The following is a 9812-nucleotide window of genomic DNA, read 5'->3' as shown; positions in this document are numbered from 1 at the left end:
GGGTCTGGGCGTGGCTTTTGAGTGAAGGCACACCAGCCCTTTACGCCTTCCGAACTCTGGTCTCGACTCTGGGTCCTCACTGCTGAATGACCCTGTTTTGCCCCTGCCTGTGCTTTGCAAGGGGTTTGATGCTAAAGGCACTGCCTGGCTCTGAGGGCATCCAAGAGGAGACAGCTCTGCCCTTGTGAATGGTAGCAAGAACCTTGGTGAAGCACTGCCGTCTGAGCAGGCTGGGAGATGAGAGACTCAGGCTGGGAGATGAGAGACTGGGGGAATAGTGAGGGGTGTTTTAGGAGGGACAGGGGGAGCTGCTGCTTGAACTGTGTTCAGAGATGGATACGTATGAGTTGTGGAAAGAAGCTCTGAAGAGTGGTGATGCTATCATTAAGGAGTTGGTTTTCTTGATAGGATATAGGCAAAGACTTTTGTCTTTGAAAACAGGAATTGGGCATGATAGCAATGTATAGTGGAGATGTTAAAAATGCTGTTAAGCTGAGTAGCAGTGGCATAGCTGAAAAATACGTCTTCTACTGTGACCAGCCTAGGTAACAAAACATCTTCGTTTTGTTCTGGAGACAGAGCCTCTGACCTTGGGAGGAGGGAAGGGGTGAATATTCACAGTGCTGTGAGCAGCCCTTTGGACTGAATTGCCAGAAAACATCAAATTAACTTTTCTTTCTTTTTCATGAGTTTGAACCCATGTCTGGGAGTGAGAATGAAGTTGAGATTGCAAAAATGTTTGTAGCCTTATGTGAGTGGAAGGGCTGTGTGGCTGTTCTCTGCCATATGGTTTGCAGTACTTCTACCATGCTGAGCTAGGTTAGCAAGCATGGGGGAAGAAGAAGAAAGGTGGATAGATGGACTCAAAACCTTCCACTTCTGGTCAATATATCCCTACACAAAGGGTTGGTTTGTTTAGTGCTGCTCTCCACCTTTGATAGCCTTTGTCTGTCTAACCTAATAGGATAGATAGACAAAGCCTTCACTAGACAATAATTGTCTGGTGAAGGCTTTAGGGCCAGTCAGTAGATTCGAAGTTTTACCAGTTACTGGCAGGGTATGTTTTTTAAAACTCAAAGTCAGCAAACAGATGTTGACAGGCTGAGGAAGTTGGGGCTGTTCAGCCTGGAGAAGAGAAGGTGGTGTGGAGACCTCGTAGCAACCTATCAGTATCTGAAGGGGCTGCAGGGAAGTTAGAGGGAGACTCTTTGTTAGGAAATGCGGTGACAGGACAAGGGGCAATGGGTACCAATTGAAACAGGAAATTTAGGTTAGATATTAGCAAAAACTGTTTTCCTGTGAGGGTGGTGAGGACACTGGAACAGGTTGCCGAGGATGGTACTAGAAGCTCCAACCCTGGCAGAGTTCAAAGCCAGTTTGGATGGAGCCTTGAGCAACCTGGTCTAGTGGGGACATGTCTGTGCCCATGGGAGGGGATTGGGACAAAATGATTTATAAGGTCCATTCCAACCCCTAAGACTCCATGATTCTATGTTGACTAAATGGATTGGAAGGACTGTAGCATTGCAGTGTTTTGTAGTAGTGTGGAAACTAACAAATAGGCAGTGTTTACAGTGAAATATACACCAAGAGGTGGTTAATGCCTTTCCTGCTTACTGGCCTTTCAGCTCACTGAAGATGTAGTGAACCGAATGAAAGAATCCTCTCAAAGCAAGAGGAGCAACCAGAGATCTCCTCGTGCATCCAATGGCACAGCTCCATCTTCAGCTGCAGGAGGGAAACCCAAATCTCCTACAGGTACTATCAGTCCCTGTCAGGTCTGCTGGCTGTTTTGACACACCTCTCAGTAGTGCTGCCACTGGATGTGATAGGGTATGCCTGTATTTTTCAACACTACTGTGTTATGAGATTAGCTATGTTACTTTGTGGACATTTCTAGGATTTCAGATAAATATGCAATAAGCCAGGCAGAATTTTTTCTCTTTCATTCCTGGTAAGCTGCCTCGTTGTCTCCTTTGCATATACCAGGAATATATTGTGGATGGCTGGGGGAAATGCTGCTCTTTATTCCTTGAAAGGAGCTCATAGGAGAGGGCAGTCTGTGGCTAAGTGGATGATGAGAACTTGGTTTCTGAAATTGTCTTTCTTTACAGGTCAGAATACTATTTGATTTCTCTTGATTCTCAAATACGCTGTGTTGATATATATTAGCAGTGTGGATTTGTTTAAGGCATCCAGACTAACATGAAGGTAGGGAACCCCAGACCCTTGCTTTAAGAGATCTGTTTGCTGTCAGCCTGTGCCTTTCCTGAGTGTAGATTTAGCCTTATGGATGGCCTGAACTCCATCAGATAATTTAATCTCCACATGTGGGATCTCTTGTAATTACAAGGAAAGCAGAAGGTCAAGGGGAAGACTTAATGGAACTGGAGGAAGGAAATGGAAAGTAGGTGTAAAACCATGCTTATATTTCGGTATATATGTCAGGGTTTGAGGAGTTAACACCCTTACCTAGAAGTTTCTGTAGTGTGCTTTGTTTAGTGTGCCTGGTTGAAGATGATGCTGTCAGTGTCTCTTTGTTTCATGAATTCAAACTCTATCCATCAAACTTCAATTTTCTTGTTTATTTTTTTTCCTTCTTGATGGGATAACACTGGCATATGGAATTATCCTCAAATAACTTACGATGTGATGAAGGACTCTGTTTTGTACTGCAGTTGTCACAGGTTGCTATTCTTCTTTCTAGGAATCCAGCCACCAACAGCAAGTGACTCTGCTGCAGAGCAGGAACTGTACAGGAGGTGAGGTGAAGTTCTTGGAAAAGACAATAGTTTAGCTTTTGGAATATATGTGTGTGTATATATATGTATATGTGTATATACACATGCAGACATATATATATACACACACATGTATATATTTTATTTTTACTTCAGTCTAAGTGCAATGAGTGTATATTGTTTGACAGTGGCTGAACATGAGCAGCAGTGTGCTCAAGTGGCCAAGAAGGCCAGGAGCATCCTGACTTGTACCAGCAATAGTGTGGCCAGCAGGACTAGGGCAGTGACTGTCCCTCTGTACTGGGCACTGGTGAGACACCTCGAGTCCTGGAGTCAGTTTTGGCCACCTCATGACAAGACACACATTGAAATGCCAGAGTATGTCCAGAGAAGGGCAGTGGAGCTCAGGAAGAGGCTGGAGCACAAGTCTGATGAGGAGCAGCTGAAGGAATTGAGGGTGTTTAGCCTGGAGTAAAGGAAGCTCAGGTGGGACTTTATTGCTCTCTACAGCTGCCTGAAAGGAGGTTGTAGACAGGTAGGGGTTGGTCTCTCCTCCTGACTAACAAGCAATAGGACAAGAAGAAATGGGCTTAAGTTGTGCCAGGGGAGGTTTAGATTGGATATTAGGGAAAATTATTCACTGAAAGGGTGGTCAGGCATTGGAACAGACTGCCTAGGGGGATGGTGAAATCACCATCCATGGAAGTGCTCATGTGGATGTGGCACTTGGGGACATGGTTTTGTGGTGAACACAGTGGTGCTATGTTAATGATTAGACTCGAGGATCTTAGAGGTCTTTTCCAACCTTAATTATTCTGTGATTCAATTCTATGATTCCATGTTTTAATGCATGAGAATCCTCTTTGGAACCTTTTTCAGTTAAGGACTGTGGAACACATTTCTTTAGGTAAGCCTGTCCCTTAGCCAAAAGGAGCAGTCAGGGGAGCTGTGGGCAATTGGAGGACCAATGTAATGAGTTGGTAACTGCAGAAAACTTGTGTGTGATGTGCATTGCAAGACCACTAGAGCATAAACTTGGGTACAGTTGCCTTTTTGGGGACAAATGAGCGAGTCTAAGTGTTTCATACTCCCCTTAAAGATCTTGCAATCTCAAACAGCAATGGGTTTATTTGAGTTTATACCTAGAATAATCAGATCCATCATATGTATCTGATTCCATTCCTCCTTTTCTTAGAATGGACGTAATGCCTGTCAGCCTGTACTAGAGTGCTATGGATTTTTCATCCAAGGGTCTTTTAATTTATTAAGATAGAAATACTTGTAAAAGTGGGAGTAAGGCTGAGGGGAAAAAAACCCCACAATCGCAGAAGAAATCCTTTCTGACAGAACCACAGCAGCCTCCTAGTTCTAGAAGTGACAGTGAGAATTTCAGGTCTGCATAGCTCATTAGTTTTCTGTTATAAAACTGTTGGTCTGCCCTGTCTGTGTGTACTTAAAGATGGTGTAAATATCAGTCTTTTCCTGTTCTTTCTTTTGCTCCTCTGGTGGTGTCTTTACCCTGCTCATAGTCTATGTAACAATGAAAATCAGTCCATTTGTTCATGGTGTTTTTTGAGTATTGCTCCTGACTGGCCAAACCTGTTAGAACCCTGTTGCATCAATCACAGTGCCCTTAGAAAAGTCAAAGGTTCAATCAGAGAAAGTCCCTGGAAAGCTGGTTCGCTTCCCTGGGGGCTATGGAATCAAAATTGCTGGCAGTTTTCAGTGCTGAGCTACTGAACTGCATCCCAATAACCTGCTCTGGGAAGGGAGAGGTGGGGACATAAATGCAGTGGAAAGGTAGGCAGGGAAGACAAGAAGGCAGGAGCAGCTTGTATGTGGGTCCAGGACTGGGCCTAGATGGGCTGAGAAAGTTTGTGGATGACACCAAATTGAAGGAGTGGTCACGGCTGGAGGTTGATGCTATCACTCAGAGACCTGGGTAAGCTAGAGGCGTTGGGGAAGGGTGGCTGAGGGAACTGTCTTGGCTTAGCCCAACAAAAAGGGGCATCTAATTGTTGTTTTCAACTTCTTAAATAGTAAAATAGAGACACAGTACCAGACTATTTTCAGAGGTGCACACTGAAAGGACAAGTGGCAAGGGCTGTAGATCATGGCAAGGAAACTCTGGCTGGGTGTTGGGAGTGAGGTGGGAGGAAACCGTAAACAGTCAGTAAGTGCAGTGAAGCACTGGAACAGATTGCACCAAAAAGAAAACAATCTTCACCCTTAGAGATTGCTCAGGTTTACTGGAGAAAGGCTGGACCAACCTGATCTGACCTTGAAGTTAGTCCTTTCTTGAGCAGGAGGCTGGAATAGATAACCTTCAAAGGTCCTGTCTAACCTTATTTGTTCTATGGCTTGCTTCATGTTCATCTCTCTTTGCTTGCATGTAGAATTTCCAAGGCCAGAACTGGGCAACGTTTCCTTTGTGGCTGTCAGATTCATGTGTTCAGGCTATGGACACGACAAAGCTGCTCCTGTGCTGTTGCTGCGGGCATTTTATGTGATTTTCTTTGCCTTGTAGAGCAGAAGAGCAGCACTGTGGGATAGGCTGACTCCTTTCATTGTTTGTATGTCCCTTGATCTCTTCCAAAGCAGCATTTATTTACCTAGCTAACTACTTCCTTTTCTCACTATTTGCAGGTGATAATTGAGTACTTAGCAGAGCTAAATATAACTGAAGTATGAGATTATATGGTGCTATGTCTATTGTTGTTGCCAGAGTTGTACCTCACCGGAGCTGCAGGTCATGTTGAAAGTTTGTAGACTTTTGAATTTCTGCTGATAATGGAGGGATTGTGAGCAGACTTTGTGTCAAATAGGTTATGGATTTGTGTTCCAGCTCTGGGCAGGGGTAGTCTGTGCTAAGCCATCATCCTGCTCCCAGAATTCCACTTCTCTCTGCCTTTGATGCTCATACAGGTATGAGCAAGAACAGGCACTGGTCCAAGAGGAACTGTTCCGGTTGGCCAAAAGAGAAAGGGAAGCAGCCAGTGAGGCCTTGAATACTGCTCTTCAGCGGGAGAGGAACAACACTAATGAGGAGAGGCAGAGAGCAGCCCAGCTGGTGAGTAACAAAACCCCCCACTATGTTTCCATGCAGGACAAGCAAAAATAGCTCTGCTTGAAGGGATTCGTTACATGTCACTTGTGTGATGAGCTTAGAAACTTTGATTTAGGATGGAACACTCCTCACCTCCACTCTTCACTTAGTGCTTGGCTCACACTGTATCTGCAAGCTCAACTTGCAGCATGTCATGCAGTGCTGCTAAGGCCAAGCTTGCAGGGGAAGGCATAAGCAATGTATGTGCTGAGGACAGCTTTACCTGTGGCAGGGCAGTGTAGTGTATATGGGGTCATTGTCTGAGCCAGAGAACTCTTGTGAACTCTCAAGTGTATGAAATGAATGTTTCAATTACATACAGGATCACATTCTGCTGACCTCATATGTATCCTGAAACTTTGCTCTGGTTTTTTTTTTTTTTTAGTATAATTGTACATATACACAAATTAATAAAAAAGTAATAATGTGTTCTGTTTTTTGAGTCTTTTATGATGCTGGTAATAGAAGAACTGTTATAAAACTGTCAAGTACTGTGAGATTTTGAAGCAGGACTAAGATTGATTTTTAGGGACCAGGAAGCATAAACCATTTGTGTATACACCACTCAAACTCACAAACCAATCTGTTCTTGCCCAGCAGACAGACTTGGTTTGAGGCACTTCTTGCTACAGGTTTTACTATTAGTCAGGAAAGTTGGTGTTGCTGAGATGCCCTGTTGCATCGTTGTCTTAACAGTGCTGAGAAGAGCAGTGCTGGAGACAGAAGTACAGTGAGACAAGGCTGAGTAGAGCAAAAGGTTTCTATCAATCACTACAATATAGTGGGATTGTCATTGGTGCTTAATATTCACATGATACTATACTGTTTTGTTTTGCGTCCTAACATTACTATGGCAATGTTGTACTGCCTGTAAACAGTGCAGAGTCTGACTGAAACTGCCACTTTTTCCTGACCTGCAGTGGTATGAGGTGCTGGGGTGTACAGTGAGGTGGGGGATCATGCTTGCCCTAGTGGGATCAAACTGCCTGTTCATTTTAGAGTGTGATGTTGAAACTTTGAGAGAACTAGACTAAGAGTATTTCTCCCTGCCTGGTACATACTGAAAGGAGGGTTTAGGGAGAGGACAGGCTGGAGTAATAATGGCCATTATTGTGGTTCTTTCATGTTACTGATCTGTATCTTAATCTGTGCTTGATTTAAATGAAGAATCCTTCTATGAGCATGTTTTTTTTTCTCTGTTGAATGCTAAGAAGCATGGCTTACCCAGGCACATGACGTGGCTGTGAAGCATTTTGAGGTTATAATATAAAGGTATTTTTGAGGTCTGAATAAATAAAATTTATTTATCACTATAGCCGTTTGAGAACGGCTATAGTGATTCAGAGAAAAGGTCTTTCTAGCTATAGGCTATCTCTGATAGTGATCCCTGGCAGCTGCTTATGGAGAGCATGAGAACAGAGCAGGTGTTTAGCAGTATTTCCTACCTCTGTACTCTTGCTGGGACTTGAGGCTTTGTCAGCAAGAGGTTATATTTTCACCTTGGTGGTTAACAGCCCATAAGGAAATTGTCTTCTGTGAATTGGTCCATTTTCGACCCAACTCTGCATTTTGACTCCATGATAAAGTTTCTCTGTGATTGGATTGATAGGTCAGTGGTTGTTCTCCTAGATGGATATGGCTTGTGAATGGCTGCTGTGTCATAGGAAATTTCCTCTTGGCAGGTTATATCCTGACCATGGGGTGTTGCATGCTTGCTGAGTTTTGGAATAGTGATGTCTGAGGCAGGTGACTGCTGCTTCTCTGCATGGGACATCTGGGTCAGCAGAGGCAGTGTGAGCTCTTTCCATTAGAAAGAGAATATTCTCTTTATGAATGCAATTAACTGACTTCTGTAAGAGAGGAGGGAAGAAGCTGGTGGATTTATTATCCAAGGTGAAGATGTGGCCTGGCTTGAAGCAGAGCCCTGCCCTCCTGCAGTGATGTGTAGAGTAATCCTGGAGACGTGACTGTCAGAGTCAAACAATATTTGTGAACTATAAAGAGGGCACCTCTAAAATGAGTTGGGACCTGACTGCTGACATAGAAAAGCTGTTCTATTACCTGAATTAACTTTTAGTTGTGTAATGTCACATACCCAGATATTACATACTTGATGCTCTGCAAAAATCTGATCAGGCTCTCCTTGTGATAAATAGTGACCATGGTGTATTAGTCCAGAACGTGGTGCAAGAATGAAAAACTGTTAAATTTCATTGCTCTTTAACTATCTCTTGATCAGTCATAAATATAAGATCCTTAAAAAGTGGAATGGTCTAGTTTGTCCTTGCAAAGATGAGGTCAAAGCTATTGTCTGTCAGCTTCTAGATGTCTTCCTAAGCAGGAACTGTTCTGGCCAGACTTTTAAATTATTGGGATCCCTATCAGACTTGCTTTATCTCAGCTACTGTTTCCTTTTGGGCATGGTGACCTTATTGTGTTGACTCAATCCTACTCAAATCACATCTGTCCTTTATCTTCCAGTGTTGTTATCTCCCTTTATTAGGAATAGGGCTTGAGTGTTTCTTGCTTTTCTGTTTTTTAGCCCCAGCACATGAGGCCAATACTGAGTGTGAGCTGCTCATCCATCTCTTTTGTGTCAGTGTTCTCCTTCAGGTAGAAGATAGAATACTTTTTTTTTTTTTTTTTTTTTTTAAAATTAGTATTTGCAGTAAGATCTTGAGCTGTCCTGTGCCCTTAACATATCAGTAGTTTGACTTCTCTCTTGTACTGTTGTCTTCAGCACTGCTGGAACATTCTCCTTTAACCTTCCCACTTGTAGACCATAAATCCAAGCCCAATAGCTGTATTTTGAAATGATTTCATTTTGATTGTGCTGAACATTGCTTGTCATTTAATCAGTTCTTTATGATTTTCCCTCACTGACTTTTATTATTGGCAGTATTGCTATGAAGCACTTCAGTCTTATTATACAGTGCACATTCCTGAAGAGAGTGTGGACTAGAATTAACCTTTGATAGGGAACTTGCTGACAGCTGCTGGGGCCAGTTGCTTTACCATTTATGGGGCAGGGTGCAGATTAAAACTTACTGTTGGGGTCTTTTTTGTGTGGTTTGGGTATTTTATTTGGTCTTTTTTTTTTTCTCCTTGAAGTGGTGCACTGTTTTCAAGAGGGACTTAGAATTAAGTACCTGGGTCCTGTTCTACATTTTTGTCTTGACCTTTCTTTTAATGACTTTGAACAAGGTACTTAACTTCTAGACACCTTAGGTTTTCAGTAAAACTCCTTAAAGTTTTAGTTTAAGAAGGAAAACAGCTCTTTAAGTAACAGGGCAGCATTCAGTTCCCTCTTTGAGTGAATATGGCTTTTTGATTAACCCTGGGGGCTGGCTCAAATGCAAGTAGTCTGCTAAGCTGCTGCAGAAGAACTCTGCCCAATTTGTATTGGAGATAAAATGTTTTGTTTGTTTGCACAGCACTGCAGGATCATGGTGCTGACTGGACTCTCTGAATAATTTAATGCTGTGGGTACTTAAAACACAACAAGGATTATATGTACAGTACTTCAGAGCAAGGCCTAGGGTGTTTAACTAATGCTTGTGGCATGCCTTAAGTCTCATTTGAAATACCTGAGAATTAATACAGCTGTCTCTAAATCCTTTCCTATTTCTAGGATGAGGAACTTCCAAAGTTGTCAGTCAAGTTATTTAATTGCTTCACTATGTTGTGAACAGTCTCACTATTCCCCTGTAGCAGTAGTCTTTCCTTTTTTGTTTCCAATTAATCAAAACCTCTTCTCTTAACTTCTCAGTTCTTTTAGATTTCTTTTTTTTTCTCCTCCCTCTTACCCACAAAGGAAACTTTGCAAGCAAAGCTGTTCTTTTTTTCTCCTTTCTGCTTTCGTAATCTCTGAGGGCTGTGCAGCATATGCATCAGGAGCCTCTTGGAGCCAGTGACTCCCTGCCTGATGATTTTCACTGAAACCTTTGAGACAAATCAATGTGGAA

General features: G+C 42.8%; 1 protein-coding gene across 1 annotated transcript in view; it reads left to right on the top strand.

Moving 5' to 3' along the window:
• Positions 1-1628: 1628 nt before the first annotated feature.
• The window catches only part of CHCHD6 (coiled-coil-helix-coiled-coil-helix domain containing 6), a gene marked incomplete at its 5' end in the record, with an annotated part of 112378 nt that continues 104194 nt past the window's right edge, over positions 1629-9812 (top strand). The window contains 3 exons of the mRNA XM_009082501.1: positions 1629-1758; positions 2708-2762; positions 5667-5811. Of these exons, the coding sequence (XP_009080749.1) occupies positions 1629-1758; positions 2708-2762; positions 5667-5811 (330 nt within the window). The remainder of the gene's footprint in view (positions 1759-2707; positions 2763-5666; positions 5812-9812) is intronic.

This window comes from Acanthisitta chloris, unplaced genomic scaffold (genome assembly GCF_000695815.1).
Source record: "Acanthisitta chloris isolate BGI_N310 unplaced genomic scaffold, ASM69581v1 scaffold12889, whole genome shotgun sequence".
Lineage (NCBI taxonomy): Eukaryota > Metazoa > Chordata > Aves > Passeriformes > Acanthisittidae > Acanthisitta > Acanthisitta chloris.
This window is presented reverse-complemented; position numbering and strand designations above follow the sequence as displayed.